General features: G+C 40.3%; 1 protein-coding gene across 1 annotated transcript in view; it reads right to left on the reverse strand.

Annotated features, from left to right (window-relative positions):
* Window positions 1–19,525, reverse strand: part of NUP88 (nucleoporin 88) — a 28,683-nt gene that overhangs the window by 1,341 nt on the left and 7,817 nt on the right. Inside the window, exons 5-14 of the mRNA XM_061176776.1 lie at window positions 18,050–18,226; window positions 13,795–13,981; window positions 13,173–13,320; window positions 10,480–10,578; window positions 4,816–4,906; window positions 2,429–2,530; window positions 794–952; window positions 391–516; window positions 221–286; window positions 4–84 (exon numbers count right to left, since the gene is read on the reverse strand). Of these exons, the coding sequence (XP_061032759.1) occupies window positions 4–84; window positions 221–286; window positions 391–516; window positions 794–952; window positions 2,429–2,530; window positions 4,816–4,906; window positions 10,480–10,578; window positions 13,173–13,320; window positions 13,795–13,981; window positions 18,050–18,226 (1,236 nt within the window). The remainder of the gene's footprint in view (window positions 1–3; window positions 85–220; window positions 287–390; window positions 517–793; window positions 953–2,428; window positions 2,531–4,815; window positions 4,907–10,479; window positions 10,579–13,172; window positions 13,321–13,794; window positions 13,982–18,049; window positions 18,227–19,525) is intronic.

Below are 19,525 nucleotides of genomic sequence, written 5' to 3' on the forward strand. Positions count from 1 at the left end.
GACCTGATCATGATATCTTCTTGTTTTTCCTTGGCTTCCTCATATTTGTCAGCTAAGCGCTCGGCCATTTCCCGCAGACTTTTCCTAATGGCATAAAAAGCAAGAGTCTCTAGGGGTGCACCTTGATGGTGAAGCCAACTAATGTGGTTCAGTATCTTAGGGTGAGACACAGTTCCAGTCTAGCTGAACTATTTTTTTTCTCCCTTGTCTTGGCACTTACCTCTCCTCTCGACAATAATTGAGATCTTCTAGTTGTTTCTTTTTTTGGTCACATAACAATTTGACCCTTCAAGAACAAAAAGAAATTTAATCAAAAGCCAGGTCTAGGCCATTATACAGTGTCAGCTACCAGCCAGGGACCGATTGGTATGTGAACAGAGGCCATCCTACCTCCGCTGAATCTCCTCCTTTGCCAGGTCCTGTTTAAGAATGTACTGTTCTCTGAACACCTGGGTGGCTCTGCTGATGAGCTGAAGGCATTCTTCGGGAGGAGGAGCCGTATCTTTTTCAGATGATCTTAAAAAAAAAGTTTGTCATTACTTTGCTTAGCTGAGTAAAACAACTGAAGACAGACTCACGTCTCTTTACACTTCCTGTTTATCTTTCTCAGATGCCTCCATATCTATGTATTCTCTCTCTGTTCTCACTAGCTGATTAAATATGCCCTGTGTTTCTTCCAACTCCAACATAGTAAAAAGTATATGAAAAGAAATAGCTGAGGACAGGCTGAAGAGTAATCACAAAACAGAGAAGGGAGCCAGTTTTTAAAACTGATACGCCCTAAATTACATACTTCAAAAATGCTGGATTTGCAACACTACGTTGCAGAATGCTTCTAATATGTTTTTCAAAGGAATCCGGGGTTTCAGCCAGAATACGGAGGGGAGACTGTGCCACTTCAACATCGTCTCGGGTACAAAGCAGGGGAGGAGACGCTGGATGGACTGTGCTTCTGCAAAAGAAAAAAATAAAATAAAATTTACCATGGAGTGACTTGCTGTAAGTATAGGAAAACCTAAGTCACATTCATCCAGAGTTCTGAGGATATAAGAAACTATGAAGTGTTACAAATACTCTCAATGGCAAATTTCAGAAAGCTTGAAAGATTGCAAACTTTAACAGCATGGCCAATGACTTACTTTGCAATAATTCACATCTGGGAGTTTGTTAATAACATTACTTCATAGACAACTTGTATTTCAGAGAGTTGGCAGAAACATGATTTGCAGGTATCTAGGTAACTAATATTTAGAAGTGTTTTTCCCCTTTGGGATTCATGTTTTTATTCTGAAGTATCCTAGTATGACTAGGTCTTATTTTACTAAAGGTAGGGTAGGATTTTAAAAACATGCTGAGGCAACAGGCAAAAAGGCAGTTTTTTGTGGTGATTTTATTACTTTTGTTCAGTCTTGCTAGTTTTTAGTCTCTTGTATAAATATCACAAAATTGATAGTGAATTATTTTCTTTTCCAAATGATGTCACTTCTCAAAGAGTATGGAAATTCTTCTAAGGACAGTAAATTAATGCCAGTGTTCTGAACTATGTCAATACCTAGAAGCTCATGCTTTCAAATGACACCAAGAGACTGGGGGGAAAGGGGTCTAGTGTTCCAGTACTCCAGTGGCTTGTTAGAGACTCCTTTTCCTGCATTTATAAAACTCAGAATGACCTTCCAGAGCTGTTGAAAACAGTACTTATAGCTTAATGTGGGTTCCTTAAGGGGAACAAGGGTTATGAGTTCAGCTATATACCACCTTTCTTCCAGAGTCTACATATTCTGTGATGTCCCTATGAGGCTGGCAGAGATGGAGAAACTGGACTTTGAAGTCAGAAAGCCCGGTCTTTGCAGCCCAGTTCTATGTGTTCCCTGTGACTCTGGCATGTACATAACCTCTCTGTCCCTGATCCCTCCTCTACAAAATGAGGGTAACGGTGCTGTCCATAGCGCAGGGTTGCTCTGATTGCCGGAGGCTTACTTCTGAGCCTGGCACATAAAGTTTAAAATCATTAAATCAGGGACCTCCCTGGCAGTCCAGTGGTTAAGACTCGGCGCTTCCACTGCAGGGGGCGAGGGTTCAATCCCTGGTCCGGGAGCTAAGATTCCGCATGCCACGTGGTGTGGTTAAAAAAAAAAAAGAAAAATCATTAAATCTAACTCATTAATGATGGAGTTCAGTATTTTAGTATTCTTTCCACACTTGGGTAAAGCTCTTAACTCTCCACTAGCTAAAGGAGATGCCAGAAATTATGCCTAAAATAAATCCTTCCAGAGATGGCAGGAGCAACAGAAATAACCACCCCTCCAACCCTCAAGTCAGAAACCAAAGCATAAACCATGTATCTTCAGTCCGGTTACTAAGGACATCTTCCCAGCTTAGATTTTGCAGAATTAACGAGAGCTGTGTGGGAATACAAAGTGGGACGTACAGTAAAGGCCTTATGACGCATTCGTAGTTACTGGTGATGCAGATCATTGTAGGCCCCAGAATGTCAGGGACAATCCAGAATCCTCGAATCGGAGCTGGCTGCCTGAAAAAAACACACAGCCATAGTTAAACTACAAAACAGCAAAAGCAGTGGATCCAAAGGCAACGATATGGCTGAGGTTTGTGGCCCTCTCAGGGCTGGGCTAACAATTGGGTGGGACATGGTATCAGTGCAGTAACCTCAGGGGTGGTGACTTGGAAACCTGTATTACTTAGAGCTCTGATCGGTTTGAATCAAGCTGTCACTCAGCAGCCAGACGTCGCTTACAGGTCACTCAGGAACCCACAGCCTCATGGTGCTCACTGTAATCTCGGCAGTTACCACGATACGATGAAGCCAGTTCTTTATGTGTCTTTCTCCCAACTCACACGTAAGCTCCAGCTACCGCTGCATGCCTAGCCGAGCGCCCAACCCAGATTAGGTGCTCAGAAACTGTTGACTGAATAGTGTCTTTCTCACCTTAAAAATTCAATGCAGGCCAGCATCTATGTCACAGGACTTAATTTACTGTGCACGGCACGCGGCTCCCTCTCAGTCTTGGTTCTACTTCACCGAAGAAAGTGAAAACGGGGCCTCAGACAGGGACTGTCTTTCCTGCCAACGCGCTCACCACCACCCCCCACGGCTCACTTCTGCCCAGACTGTCGACGCCGTCTCCTCTCGCCTCTTCTGAGATTTGCTCCGTCAGCTCTGCAACCACAGAATCTCCCTACTGTCCGTTTACCCTCAGCTTATAAACAAGCTGACATCGCTTCCATTCAAAACACTCTCCACTGTAGTTTCAAGCTCTCCTTAATCTACTCCCTCTTCCTTTCCCTTTAGAGCCAGCAGTCTTTCGCAGTAGCCTGCAGTAGTATTTCTCCTTCCATATCTCTCATTGGCCTTTTTTTGCAGGGGAGGGGAATGGTGGTGAGGGGGAGTCTGGGAGGTTAGAAAAAATTTTTCTTCTGCATTTCTAGTGTGAAATCTACATACAGGAGAGTGCATATGTACACTCTGTGACCACTATCCAGGCCAAGAATTACAACACTACAGGGGCCTGAGACCTCCCGTGTGAACCTCCTGATCACAACCTTCCACTTGATTTGTATGATACTCATGTTCTCGTTTTGCTCTATAGCTTTCCTATCTATGTATGTATTCATTCCTAAGCAATACAGTTTTACCTGTTTTTGAAATGTATATATTATATATACGTATATATTATAAATGAGATTTTATTATCTATTTTCCCCATTCACTTTTCACCTGTGCTATCCGCTCCCACCCACAAAAGCGTTTCTCCGTGGTTCTCGATGAACGCCCATGTTGCCAGATCTGGACACCGCACCGCTCTTCGCCGCTCTGCCGTACTTATTTGATGCTGCTCCCCTGCCTCCTCTTTGAAACCTCCTCCTCCCTGGCACCCTTCCCCCGGGTTCTCCTTCAGTCTCTCTGGCCGCCTTTTACTCAAGTTTCCTTCCTGGGCTGGGCTCCTCATCCTCCACTCACTGCTTGTAAGAAAGTGTTGCTCAAGACTCTCCACTCAGGTGTGTCCTCTACTCACTCGAGGCCCTTTCCTGGGGAACCTTCACCAGAGTCCTGGCTCCAATGCTGACAAGTCCCACATCCATACTGTCCTAGCCCAGACCAACCCCAGCTCCAGACCTACGTGTCCAACTGCCTACTGGGCTCCTCCACTTGGATGTCCTTTGGAACAGAAGACTCCAAGTGGCCCCATTAACCCATCTGGAGTCTTCCCACATCCACTTTCTCCTATGTCCAATTGTTCTGAAGGGTACCGCATCTACCGTTATCCCGGGTAGAAACCTGGGAGTCACTCTAGATATTTCCCTTTATTCTATTCATCAAATATTTACTGAGTATCTACTAGGCACCCTGTCAGACACTGAGTGTACAGACATGAGGCGATGGTATAAAGTATGAAACAGACAGACATGGTCTTTGCCTTCGTGAAACATTTATATTCTAGTAGTGGTGACAGACATTAAACAAACAAAAATATCAATTTAAGTATGTGCTACAAAGAAAAAGAATAATAGGAGAACCCAAAGGGGTTCTGGGAAATCAAGGGAACCCTCTTATGAACTGACATTAAGATCAGAAAAGAATCAGCAAGTGAAGACTGACTGGGGTTATGACTGGGGATATACCTCCCAGACAGAGGACACAAAATGTGGAATGGCTGTGGGCAGAGGAGAGCTTCTGATGCACAGACACTCTTGGGGTGAAGTATCATGTCTGCATGGGAGTGTAATATACATATATACCTGAATTACTGAAACAACAATTGTTATCTGTGTTTAGAAGGGAGAGAAAGTCCTTACCTGCATGGCAATGGCTTCGTACAAAGAATGTGTTCTACAAAGCATTTCTGTTCTGTAGCTAGTTCCTGTAAACTGTCCTTATCTTCTTCGTCTACAGAAGAACACAATATATAAGTTAAATAACAAAAGTCTCCAAATTAAAATGCTGACGATATTAGTTAAATGCAGTTAAGTTCTTGTCTCAGACCATTGCTTCTTAAAGGCTATGCCTCTCTGACATAGAAATCTCCTTTCCACAGGGGTCTAGATTTCTGCCTCAAGAAGGAAAGTGGATTTTCCTTGGTCAGAAATGCAGAAATGTTTCATTCAGGAGAACAATCCCAGAAATCATTCCCTTCCATTCTCTTCCTCACCCACACCAATTTTATTTTTATAACAGCTTTTTGAAACGTAATTCACAATACCACACAACTCAACCATTTAAACTGTACCATTCAATGGGTTTTTAGTATATTAAGAGAATTGTACAACCATCACCACAAAAAATTTAGAATATTTTCGTTACCCAAAAAGAAACCCCCATGATACCCACTGGCAATCGCTCCCTAGTTTCTGCCAATTGCCCCAGACCTATGCAACAACCACTAGTCTACTTTCTGTCTCTGTGGACTTGCCTATTCTGGATACTTGATATAAATGGAACCACACAGCATGTGTAGTTACCTGTGACTGGCGTCTTTCACTTAGCGTGATGTTTCCAAGGTTCATCCACGTTGGAGCAGTTATCAGCACCTCTTTCCGTTGCTGAATAATATTCCATTGTACGGCCAAACCACGGTTTATTTATCTAATCATCAGTTGACGGACACTTGGCTATTTGGCTATTATGAATAATGCTGCTATGAACATTCGTTTAGAAATTTTATCCAAGTATGAACATGTTTTCATTTCTCTTGGGTATATACTCTGGAGTAGAACTGCTGGGTCATATGGTAACTCTATGTTGAATCACTTGAGGAACTGCCAGACTGTCTTCCCAAAGTGGCTGCACCATTTTACATTTCCATAAGCAGTGCATGAGTGGCCCTATTTTTCCAACACTTGTAATTGTCTTTTAAAATACTAGCCATTTTAGTGGGTGTGAAGTGGTATCTTGTGGTTTTGTGGTATCTCATTTCCATGACTGAACATGTTTCCATGTGCTTATTAGCTATTTGTATATGATCAATGGAACAATGTCTATTAAAATATTTTGTCTGTTTAAAACATTGGGTTATCCTTCTATTATTGAGTTCTAAGAATTCTTTATATACTCTAGACACAAGTCCATTATCAGATATATGACTTGGAAATATTTACTCCCATTCTGTGGGTTGTCTTTAGTGTTTCCTTCTAAGCGTTCTATAGTTTTAGTTCTTATATTTTAGTCTTTGATCAATTTTGAGTTCATTTTTGTGTATGGTGTGAGGTATAGTCCAATTTCTTTCTTTTGCATGTAGATGTACACTTGTCCCAGCACCATTTGTTGAAAAGACTATTCTTTCCCCCATTTAATTGTTCTGGCACCCTTGTTGAAACCAACTTACTGTAAATGTAAAGGTATATTTCTGGACTCTCAATTCTATTCATTGACCTGTATGTGTATCCTTATGCCAATATCATGCTGTCCTGATTACCATAACTTCGTAAGTTTTGAAGCTGGGAAGTGTGGGTCCTCCAACTTTGTTCCTGTTTTTCAAGATTGTTTTCACTATTCTAGATCATTTGCAATTCCATATGAATTTCAGGATCAGCTTGTCAATTTTTGCAAAGAAGCCAGCTAGGATATTGATAGGAATTACACTGAATTTATATATCAATCTGGGGAGTATTGCCATCTAACAATATTAAGTTTTCTGATCCATGCACGTGGGACGTTTTTCATTTATTTAGGATCTTATTTCTTTAAACGTTTCATGGTTTTTTTTAAAAAATGACTTTTAATTAATTAATTAATTGGCCACACCATGCAGCATGCAGGATCTTAGCTCCCGGACCAGGGATCGAACCCGTGCCCCCTGCAGTGGAAGCACACAGTCCTAACCACTGGACTGCCAGGGAATTCCCTGTTTTGTAGTTTTAAGCGTGTTTTGCATTTCTTAAATTCATTCCTAAGTATTTTATTCATTTTAATGCTATTGTAAACGGAATAGTTTTCTTAATTTCCTTTTAGACTGTTCACTGCTAGTGCACCGAAAGAGACCTGATATGTGTTTATTGATCTTGTATCCTGCAACCTCTCTGAACTCATTTATTAGTTTAAATAGTTTTTCAATGGGCCCTAATGATTAACTATGTAAAAGATTGTGTCATTGGAGAATATAGTTTTACTTCTTCCTTTCTAATCTGGATACGTTTTATTTTATTTTCTTGGCTAATTTCCCTGTCTAGAACCCCCATTATAATGTTGAATAGAAGTGGCTAGAGCAGACATCCTTTTGTTCCTGATCTTAAGGGGAAAGTGTGGAAGGCAGAACTTGTATAACAATTAAATCAGACATTTAGCTGAAGACATTTCTAAGCAAAGTGTTGAAGATGTGGTCTGATTTCTTCTTGCTGATTACAGTAAAATGTGAGGAAAATATAATTGAGGGAAGAACTGTTAAACAAAATGGAACAAGGACTTGATGATCTAGGAAATTCTCAGCCTATGTGGGTGGCAAAAGATGCTAAAATTAAGAGAGTCACCTTCCGGAAACATGTTTTAGAGAAAAAGCCACTGGTGTGACTGTTCAGTCTTTTGCTAATACCTCAGAAAGATCAAAAGGTCAGAATATTCAGTCACACAAAAGGCTCTTTGACGAGATTAAGAGCATGACTTAGATCCTTCAGGTCTCAGCAGAAGCCAAAAATAGAGGTGGGATTATATAGGGAAGATAGTGGATGAACCTCTACTATAGTGACTCCTCATGATATACACAGGAGACCCAAAAAGTTCTTGAGAATTTTATACCCACAGAAATACCACTGGCTTGAACTGAAAGGGTCAGAGGATGAGAGAAGGCTATTCCACCCTCAAAATTCTACAGGCAGAAAACAGCCTAATAAAACTACTCAACTACAAACAAATACTATCTTTCCTGAAAAATGAAGGATTACTCAGAGGGCAGAGCTACAAGCCCAGAGGATTATCCCCAGGCCTTGAAACACAATGGAATTTAGATTTTTAAATTTCTTGGAACCTATGGTTCCTTTTTCCATTCCATTTTCTCCCCTTTTGAACTAGAGTATCTATAAGTGATACCTATGCCTGCCCCACATTGCGTTCTGGGAGCAGACAACTACTTTCTAGTTTCATAGGTCCACAGATAGAGAATAATTTTGCCCCAGGGTAGATTATACTTAGAGTCTAACTATAACTGATTTAAATGATTTAGACGATGACATTGCAGTACTTTTGAGCTCAGGACTTTTAGATGACATTATGAACTTTGTGTGGCTATAGGGACCATGTATTTTGTCAGATGTGAATGTTTAGGGGCCCCAAGGTGGAATGGAGTAGGCAAAATGATGAACTCCCCAAAGATGTCTGTGTTTTAATCCCTAGAACCGGGAGAATATGCTAGACTACGTGGTAAAGGGAAATAAAGATTGCAGATGGAATTAAAGTTGTCTATCAGGGCTTCCCTGGTGGCTCAGTGGTTAAGAATTCGCCTGCCAATGCAGGGGACACAGGTTCGAGCCCTGGTCCAGGAAGATCCCACATGCTGCAGAGCAACTAAGCCCGTGCGCCACAGCTACTGAGCCTGCGCTCTAGAGCCTGTGAGCCACAACTACTGAAGCCTGCGCGCCTAGAGCCCATGCTCAGCAACAAGAGAAGCCACTGCAATGAGAAGCCCGTGCACCGCAACGAAGAGTAGCCCCCACTTGCCGCAACTAGAGGAAGCCCGCACGCAGCAACGAAGACCCAACGCAGCCAAAAATAAATAAATAAAATTTTTTAAAAAATTAAAAAAAAAAGTGGTCTATCAGATGTCTTTGAAATAGGAAGATCACCCTGGATTATTTGGGTGGGCCCAGTGTTATCACACATTTCCTTAAAAGTGAAAGAGGAAAGACTTCCCTGGTGGTCCAGTGGGTAAGCCTCCATGCTCCCAATGCAGGGGGCCTGGGTTTGATCCCTGGTCTGGGGACTAGATCCCGCATGCATGCCGCAACTGAGAGTTCGCATGCTGCAACTAAGAAGTCCGCATGCTGCAACTAAAGATCCCGCATGCCGCAAGGAAGATCCCACGTGCCTGCAACTAAGACCCGGCATAGCCAAAATAAATAAATATTTAAAACAACAAAAAAAAGTGAAAGCGGAAAGCAGAAGAGAAAGTCAGGGTTATACAAGGTGAGAAAAATTCAACTCTGTCCCACCACTGCCGGCTCTGAAGAAGGAGGAAGGGGACTAGATGCAAAGGCAGGCAGCAGAAGCTGGGAAACGCCAGGCAGTGGGTTCTCCCTTAGAGCCTCCGGAAAGGAGCACTGCTTTGTCCAGTGAGATCATTCTAGGACTTCAAACCTACAGAACTATAAGGTAATAGATTTGTGTTGTTTAAAGACACTAAGTTTGTAGTAATTTACTACAGCAGCAATATTCTAGTACAGAAAGCACTTGGTCTTTTTCTGTTAAGTATAGTATTAGCTGTGGGTTTTTCATAGATACCCTTTTTCAGTCTGAGGAAGTTCTTTTCTATTACTAGTTTATTTAGTGTTTTTAACATGAAAGGCTGTTGGATTTTCCTAAAAGCTTTTTCTGTTTTCTATGTCTGTTGAGATGATCATATAGTTTTTGTCCTTTATTCTGTTTTTTTTGTGTGGGGCGGGGGGACGGCCCTGCCGTGCAGCTGGCAGGATCTTAGTTCCCGGCCCAGGGATTGAGAACCCGGGCCCCGGCAGTGAAAGCGCTGAGTCCTAACCACTGGACTGCCAGGGAACTCCCCTTTATTCTATTGATATGGTATAATATTGATATATCAATTGATTTCTCAATGTTAAGTAATCTCGCATCCCTCGGATAAATCCCACTTAGTAGTGGTGTATAATCCTTTTTATATGTTGCTGGGTTTGGTTTGCTAGTATTCTGTTGAGGATTTTTTACATCTATATTCATAAGAGACATTCGTCTCTAGTTTTCCTTTCTTGGATGTCCTTGTCTCGTTTTGGTATTACGGTAATACTATCTTCATAGAGTGATCAGGGAAGTGTTTTCTGTTTTTTGTAAGAGTTTATGAAGAATTGGTATTAATGCTTCAAATATGAAGCCATGTTGTCCTGAACTTTTCTTTTTGGGTAGTTTTTGATTACTGATTCAATCTCTTGTTATATATACATCTATTCAAATTTTCTATTTCTTTCTGAGTCAGTTTTGGTAATTTGTGTCTTTCTAGGAATCTGTCCATTTCATCTGCATTATCTAATTGGCATACAATTGTTCTTGACACTCCCTTATAATCTTTTATTCTTGGTATATCCTTATAATCTTGTATTTCTGTAAGGTCAGCAGGAATATCCCCACTTTCATTTCTAATTAATTTGAGTCTTTTTTATTTCTTGGTCAGTTTACCTATAGGTTTGTCAATTTTGTTGATCTTTTCAAAGAACTATCTTTTGGTATCATTTATTTTCTCTATTATTTTTCTGTTCCAAACTACTTTTTGATAGAATCTGTGAAACATACTGAAAAGCGCAAAAACTCACCTGATCCAAGAAATTTCTGAAGTTTATGAATCCAAGTTAGCCCAACACTATGTACACCAGCTTCATGAGTACAGTGATATCTTGAGGGACACTTGGGATCTGCAAATGGAATCATTAATGATATAAAGGAAGCCATTAGAAAACTGAGAGAATTCACCTGAGCAGGCCGCAAACATATCTGTTGATGGAAGTGATGCAAGGTCTACAGGACCTTCATACTGTGGCCCTATGTCAGGGGTTTGGGAATTTAAAAATCTGACTTCAGTTTTCAAATACATTTTAAAAGTATAATTAACAAACACAATTCAAATATGTTATTTTCTAAATATTAATACAGAGTTCACCAAACATTAACATTTGCTGTCAGGTAACTCACTTATGCCTTTCTGTCCAGCTCTGTGCATTTATTTACAGTTCTTCAAAATAAAACGGTGAGTAAGAAAGGCTGTAGTTCTGCAGGAAACCTATGCTTGCACGCATCTACTTACATGAAACTGTTGAAGCTACTGCACTCCAATAGCACAGGTACTAGAAAGACTTCAGCACAGCTGCTTACTAAACAGTCCTGTCATAGATGGTAAGTCAGGTGTAAAATGTGAAGTTTTACTTGTCTTGATAATGTTGACTTACAGATAGTTGTTTAAGTTTTAGATAGAATTTTTGTATTTATATCTATACCAAGAAATATGAGCAGTTGTTACATAATTTTAATGAAAATTTCTGTATTTCCATGGAGCCCTAGTTATCAGTAAGACTATCGTGAAACTAAAAGATGAACTCTTGAATACTTAATTTATAAATATTTATCTCTGTGACTCATGATTTTTAAAACATTAAACAACCAAAACAAGATACAGAAATAATGTCTATACTAAAGCTGATTTAAGATGGCAACTGTCATCCATAAGCCCCTAAACCAAATTTTTCTTTTATTTAACAGCCTCACTTTCTTACTGCTGACTTTATAGTAAGTAAATGTTGTAAAGTGAATGTTATATTATTTCCATCTGTTTTATATGTTGGGGTTCTGCATAGCACCTCGGAAAATAGCATTATGCTATAAAAAGTTAAAAAAAAAAAAAAAAACTCCTGGCAATCTCCGTGGTAATCATCTCTCTGAACAATAAAGTACTAAACAGTTTCTTTTCATGTGCCCACACCTGAGACTTAATTTAAGGCTCAAATCATCTCATTAGGTCTCCCAGTGTTTAAAATGGCTTTTCAAAATGTGTCTGTGGTGCTGAAGTCAACAGAAAAACCTTAATATTGGGATGTGACAGAAATCTGTTATGAAAAAGGCAACATTAGTAACTGAAGTAGGAAATTTGCTAGACACCCCTGACAAGTTATATGGTAGCCATTCACTTATGTCATTAAAAATCTGGGTATGTTTCAGGTATTGTAATATGCCTTAAGTACAAATATGAATGAGTCAAAAATTTATTAGTTTCACGTATGAAAATGTTATCTCTTATTCAAAGAATCAAGATAAAAAAGCCTACAATTAAGATTTCCCAAAAACATGTACCTTTATAAGGAAACCAATTAGTTTATGTCACTTTACCTCACTAGGTCTCAATTTCCTCATATATAAAGCAAAGTTCTGAGACTTAATATTTAGACTATATCTCTCCAAACACTGTTCAATTAGACATGCCCAATGAATCCTCTTTGCTGGTTTATTATATAAGGACTACTATGCCCTTAAATGTCTTGACTACACTTTAGTACAGAGTTGAAGCCATTATTACCAAACCCAGGCAAACTGGCTAATAGGACTGTAGGCAGGTTAAGTCAGGCTGCTACAAGACTGAACTCCCTTTCTCTGGACTAGAGAGAGGAAAACTATGAAAAGTACACGCAATTATTCCACACTGAGTAAGCTTTTGTTCCTCATTCTTCACAGGGAGGAAGACTAGATCCTAGAGGAGACTCTGAGAAACTGTTGAGGGGCAAAAAGGATTATACGATTTTTATGTCAGAAGGGACCTTAGAGATCATCTGATGTTATCCCTATTATTTTTATGTGAGAAGTTGAATAAATGTCCGATACTACAGAGCCTATTAATGTTAGAGCTATAACGAAAACCTAGGACACTCCAGACTCCTAGTTACAAACTCCTTCCACTGAGCCACGCTGAGTCTGGACAACACACAGAACACATTCTTTGATTGTCTCAGCAGTTTATCCAAGAGCGCCCTAACTGAACAGACATAAGTTGCCAGAAGGATCTGGTGCCAACCCAGGTAAGTTAAAGCAAAAGGAAAAAAGATAAAAAGGAAACATTCAAATGGGTCTGGGTATAACAATATGTTTGAAAATGAAGAAAGATATTTTAAAGAGATACATTAATACCAGTATAATTTTATTTTTCAAGTTATTTTTAAAGTTTATTAAAGTTTGCATACATTTAAGAACTTGAATCATGAAACCTCCTTTTGATTAGACCAGGAAAAAGTCACTGTTATAAATCTGAGTGGATCCAGACTGAAGACCACTATCCTAAAACTTGGGGAATTTGCTTAGTCTTTCTTGGACCTACAGTGCAATGTTGTAATTAAAAGGCCAAAAGAACCCAGTCAACTTTTTAAAGGTTGGAACTACAGAAAAAATAAACTACACAGAAATAGCCTGTGATAATCTTAGTACAAATATAATGAAATAGAAGAACTAAATTTAGTGAAAACTTTACCTCTGTGAAGTTTGATTGGACAAGAAAAGTCAGAATCAAAGGGCTCGTCCTCTCCAGATGCCAGTTTCAGGGCAAGCTCCAACTCCACACACTCAAACACATACAGAGAAGGAATGAGGTCTGCCCTGGAATCCCAGGACTTTTCTGACTGAAAAAAAAGCACTGTAATTTTAGTGTTTCATGTTCCTTTGAAAATGTACACAATTAAAAACAGAAGCAAAAAGCTGGATCAAATAGTGCTTTCAAACTCTTAAGTCCACCCTCTATTCCAACAGTGCCTTGTTATTCTTAAAAGCGAAAAAAAGGCCTCTCTTCTTTTAAGAAGTTGTAAATAAACAAGTTTAGAGAAGAGCCAATTCAGTGATTCAAAGGTTCTTTATACCTGTCACCAAAGGTGGCAATATAGAGTTCAGAAAGTTACCAAGTAACCTGGGCACATTTTAACTTCCTTCAATTTAAGTTTTTAAAGTGGGCTTCAGTTACTTTTAAGTGTTAAGTTTTCAAAATACACATAAGTGCCAAATAGAAACTATAAAATTCCTCATATACGAAACATTCATACTGGTCCAGGAACTATCCCTGGTGTTGGAGATACAAATATGCCCACAGCAGCCCGACTTACTGTTTGGTCATCTTCTTCTTCCCCTTCCAGCACAACACAGTGATACAGCATTCCTGACTCAGTAGCAATCACCAAGATGTTGGGGACACATGGTAAGCAGAGTACAGCACAAGCATCATAACCATAGTTATCTTCAGCTGCAGGATGCATGGGCAACGGGCCCAACAGCTTTCCCACACTCCCAGGGCTAAAGAAAGAGTGAAAACATACTTGGGAAATGTTGATAGAAGACTACCATGCTCATCACTTAAAACCCTTTTTGACTTTGTCTTTCCCCAGCTATCATACACTAATTAAAAATATAGTATATTCCCAATGTCTCCACTTTCTCATTTTCCCACTCAATTTCCACCTCTTTGGTACTTCTCAACTGGACATAATTTTGCCCCCAAGGGGACACTGGCATGTGTCTGACGACATTTTTGGTTGCCACCACTGGGAGGAGGGGGAGAGGTTACTGGTGTCTAGAGGCCAGAGATGCTGCTAAACACTGCCCCACAGGGCAGTCCCCTACAACAAAGAATTATTCGGCTCAAAATGTCAATAGTGCAGAGGTCGAAAGAGCCTGCCCTAAATTTACTGTGGTTTATGCCTTCACCACTCCACTGGAAGCTACTCTCTGGCAAAGGTCACCATTGAGATTCTAGTTGCTAAATGCAAAAAAGGCCCTTATCTCGACCTTCTGCAGCATACTGGTTAACAATGATTGCTTTGTAATACCCTTAACATCTGTACATTCTTTCTCCTAGTTTTCTCTTCCTACCTCTCTGAACACACCCTTCTAATACCCTTTCCTAATTTCTGTCTCTTAAATATTTGCACTCTCCCGGATTCCACTGTAAACCCTCTTCTCTTTTCAAAATACACACTTATATAAGAGCATATTAGGACTTCCCTGGTGGCGCAGTGGTTAAGAATCCACTTGCCAATGCAGGGGACACGGGTTGGAGCCCTGGTCCAGGAAGATCCCACATGCCGCAGAGCAACTAAGCCACAACTACTGAGCCTGCGCTCTAGAGCCCGCGAGCCACAACTACTGAGGCCGTGCGCCACAACTGCTGAAGCCCGCGCGCCTAGAGCCTGTGCTCCGCAACAAGAGAAGCCACTGCAGTGAGAAGCCCACGCACCACAACGAAGAGTAGCCCCCCTGCTCGCCACAACTAGAGAAAGCCCGTGCACAGCAACGAAAACCCAACACAGCCAAAAATAAATAAATAAATAAATAAATAAATAAATAAATAAATTTATATATATATAAAAAAAGAGCATATTAACTATGCCTGGTTTTAACTACTACCTGTATTCTGATGATTCCCAAAACTTTTATTCTGAAGTGCAGCTTGTCTTCAGACCCACTATTTAATTGGATTAGACAAATACACTTACTGAGTGCTAGATAACACCCCCAAGGAACTAATGGTTTAGTTGGGGAAGCAGACATTTAACTAGAATTACTATAACACCTGTAATAATGCAAGGATTTACAGGGTACAAAGCAACACTGAAAGGTACAAAGCAAGTGAGATATGTAAGAAAGGTATCAAAAATAAGATCAATGGGAACAGCATATTCTGGGAAGGGGTGGTGAGCATTCCAAGCTAGAGAGCAGCACATATCCAGCCCTGGAGGAATGAAAGGCGAGAAATTAACAGGAAGGAAACTTAGCTTGGTATGATGGGAGGCCAAGTGCAAAGTCTCAGGCAACAGAACAGTAGCTGGGCAGATAATCAGGACTGGCTTATGAAGCAGACAGTCTCGTATGCCATGTTAACGTGCTCAGAGTCTCTCCGCTGGATGACAGTGTGTCGCTAGAGGTTTAAATCAAGAGTGACAGAGTTTCACTTTACTAAGATTAATCAGATAGCAGTGAGGAGGATGACAAAGAGGGGACCAAAACGGGATTCAAGGCAACTATTTAAGAGAAGAATGATCCAGGCAGAAGATGATGAGGGTCTGAAGCAAGGACAGGGGACTAGAGAGACGGGTATATACATTCAAGAAATTTTCATGGTAGAATCAATAGAATTTTGGGACCAGATTGGATTTAAGAGGATGTAGAAGATGACTTTCAGGTTGTGGGCTAAGGTTACTAGGTAGATAATGTGGACAAATAAGGGCCAAGTAGTTTGGGGAGGAAGGGTAAGGGAGGGTAATAATGTTACCACAAAAGCCTCCCGAGAGAGAGATCATGTGTGAAAGGCAGAGAGCATTTCTGTCTAGGAGAACAGGATTGACAGTGGATCCTCACCATTCCGCAATCTATAAACCTCTTTCATCTTTCTTATTTATCTTTTTCATTTTGCATCCTCTCTTCTCTCTCCTGGATTCACTTCTGCTCCCATTTCTACCTAGTGAATCCTTCAGGTCCAAGCTTCTGTATTACCATCTTCTAAGTCCTCCAAGACAGGCAGCCTAAGCACTTACTCTGTCCCACTCCCAGAGCACCCTGTGACGCCTTCAGCACATCACGTTGTACTACAGTTTTGGTTTGTTGTAGGCCTTTCTGATAGACAAGGAACCACATAGCAGGGACTCTGCCTTCAACCTTGTATTCCCATATTTTGCCACAGAGTGAGCCCTGAATGAATATCTGTTGATTTATAAATAAATAAATTACAATGTTCAGATTCGGGCCGTATGCCTCTCTAGTTACAAATTTTCCCAAAATTCTTATCCTCTATTGACTCTCTCACCATAACAGATGATTCTTATTACTTTATTTTACCTATATTTTCTCTCTAGTCCTGTATTTCCAACTGTCCATGGAATATTTCCAAATTAGTTGCCCTTCCTGACCTCATTATTTCTGTTAATGGCTCACTCCCTTATCCAAATAGCAACAAAGTCTTATTGATCCTTCCTTTGTAGTATGTACTATGTTCATTTCTCCCTTGCATTACCACCCTAGTTCAAACGCTTACAGACCTTAAACTAAAATTTGGAAGTTACTTTAAAAGTCTCTCTGCTCCAGTCCCTTTCCTAACCAATTGTTTTATCCTTCTCCTGTTTAGAAACCATCACTGGCTTCCTACTAACCTTTTCCTACAGAAAAGACCCCACGTCCCTTAACTAGGTATTTAACTCCACCACATTTTCCCTGGACAGGTACTTCCAGCTTTATCATTAGACGCTCCCTACCTGAATCTTCTGCTCTAGCCCCAAGTGTCTAATCATTGGACCTTAAACGACATTTGCACTTGCCTGTTTTCATACTTGACTTCATGCTGCTCTTGTGACTAAAATGGTCTTACCCTTCCTTAATGCTTCATTTAATCCTGCTTTAAAGCCTTAAGTCTCATATGACATCAGTCCTTCTCTATGAAAATCTCCTTAACTTCTTCAGTCAGAATCATCTCTCCTTCCTCTGGGTTCTTATTATGCACCACTAATGCAGTACGAGTCATTATCTTTCCATGGTTATGTATGTCTTTTCCCCACAACTGGGACATAAAGATACCAGATTACCATGTCTAACCATCCCCATGGTGCACTGTTCACATAAGATACATGATACAGATCTTCCTTGACTTACGGCGGGGTTACGTCCCAATAAACCCATTGTTAAGTTGACAATATTGTAAGTTGAAAATGCATTTAATACAACTTACCTACCAAACATCATAGCTTAGCCTAGCCTACCTTAAATGTGCTCAGAACACTTACATTAGCCTACAGTTGGGCAAAATCATCTAACACAAAGCCTATTTTATAATAAAGTGTTGAATATCTCATGTAAGTTACTGAATACTGTACTGAAAGTGAAAAACAGAATGGCTGTAAGTATATCAGTTGTTTACCCTTGGGATCGTGTGGCTGACTGGAAGCTGTGCTAACTGCCCAGCATCACAAGACAGTATCAACTGAATATCACTAGCGCAGGAAAAGATCAAAATTAAAAATTTAAGGTACAGTTTCTACTGAATGCATACTGTTTTTGCACCATCGTAAAATCGTAAGTCTGACTAAGTTGGGGACCATCTGTAAATACTTTTTTGATTGACTATCCTTTGTGAACACAAATCCAGTCTTATCTTAAGTGATTATCCACGAATTCTATAGAACTTACCCAAATAATATGAGGAAATGAAAGGTCAAATGATCTGTATCAACTTTCTCTTCAAAATATGCAAGCCAGCCTTGAAAGGCTGCAATACTTCCACAAACTCAAAAACATGGACCCCAAGTGCAACCATGACAATCTATAGTGGAGCACAAGCTGGGCTTTCATTTCAGGTGGGTTACCTCCTCAGCTTACCTGTGCAACAGACTAACATATGTAAGGAAAGTCTCCCCATTCTCATATAAGATGTACAGGGGGTAAGCCAATACTTCATCTTTGCCTTTTTGTCCAAATATGTTCTTCGGGACTGCCGACAACGGCCCAAAGTCAAATGCAACTGCTGTCTCTCCTAGAGATGCGGTGTAGGCCCTTCTGAAAAGAGATTTTAAAACCAACTGGTTGGAAACGAAAACAGAAATAAAATGTCCAATAACAGCAGGTGGGGATGGAATTTGTATTCAATGGAGTGATAAGACAAAAAATTGTGATTATGAAGAATGTTAAACAACATTGGAAAATTCTCATAAAATTCAATGAAAGAAGTAGGCCATAAAATTATATAAAGTTGAAATATACAATCACACAAACAGTAAAAATACACACATACAGACATGCATAAACACAGAAAAGAAACAGGAAGAAAACACATAAAGATATCAACAGTTATCTCTAAGCAGTAGGAGGCATTCAGTCCACGAATATCTACTAAATATTACTAAGTGCTCAGTGCCTCTGGTTCTGGGAAACGTCAGTGACTTGAACAAAGGCCCCCCTCTAACGAGAGAGACGTCCACAGAGAAGCCAACCACATAACACAGAGCCAGAAGATGACGTTATGAAGAAAAATAAAGCAGGGGAAGAGAGTACTGATGGAGGTGCTGCTTTAGGTGATCTGGGAAAGACTAAGCAATGGAAATGCACTGCCGACACCAGAACAGGACCTATCAACTCGCAGAGGCAGGTATTTCCCCACTGTGGAGATGGATGGATGCGAGGTTAGGAGCTGGTGCTATAAGACATTAAAATCATTTGACTGAAACTTTCAGTTGTGGGACTATTAAAGAGAATTAAAGTGGTCCCAGGCTGGTGGCAACCTCTGACTCCTAGCAGAAGCAGATGAAATTCTTCTCTGGAGGAACACACCCCCAACTCAGGCTCTCAACATTTCAAAACATTAAGATCAAGTAAACATAAGTTCACAACGAGAGATGCGCAATCACAGGAAGAAGCGAGCATGATCGTGGGGCAGGAGGAAGAACACACACAGATTCAGATCCCCACCTCCCCAGGACTTCAGATACTGAAACTGTCACATACAGAATAGCTGTATATAAAATATTCAAAGGAATAACGGTTAGAAAAACAAAAATAAAGAAGATTATTAGATATGACCATCATGGAGACATGAAAAGAACTAAATGGAACTTCCAGAAATATTGCTACTAAAGGCTTCTCTCTACATGCACACACTGTGGGTGATCATGTGTGGTCATCACCGGAAAGACTGAGCAGGAGGCCAGAGGAATGGGGTTTGTAAGTTCAAAGGGTGATTCTGTTAGTGGTCAAAGTAGCCAGGAACTTGCCCCTGTAGTGGTAAGAAAACATAAAAGCAGCCAGGGTCACAGGAGAACCAGAAGGGCTCTCTACGTTCTGCTCCAGCTTCTGGGGTAC

Source organism: Eubalaena glacialis, chromosome 19, assembly GCF_028564815.1.
Source record: "Eubalaena glacialis isolate mEubGla1 chromosome 19, mEubGla1.1.hap2.+ XY, whole genome shotgun sequence".
In the NCBI taxonomy this organism is placed as follows: domain Eukaryota; kingdom Metazoa; phylum Chordata; class Mammalia; order Artiodactyla; family Balaenidae; genus Eubalaena; species Eubalaena glacialis.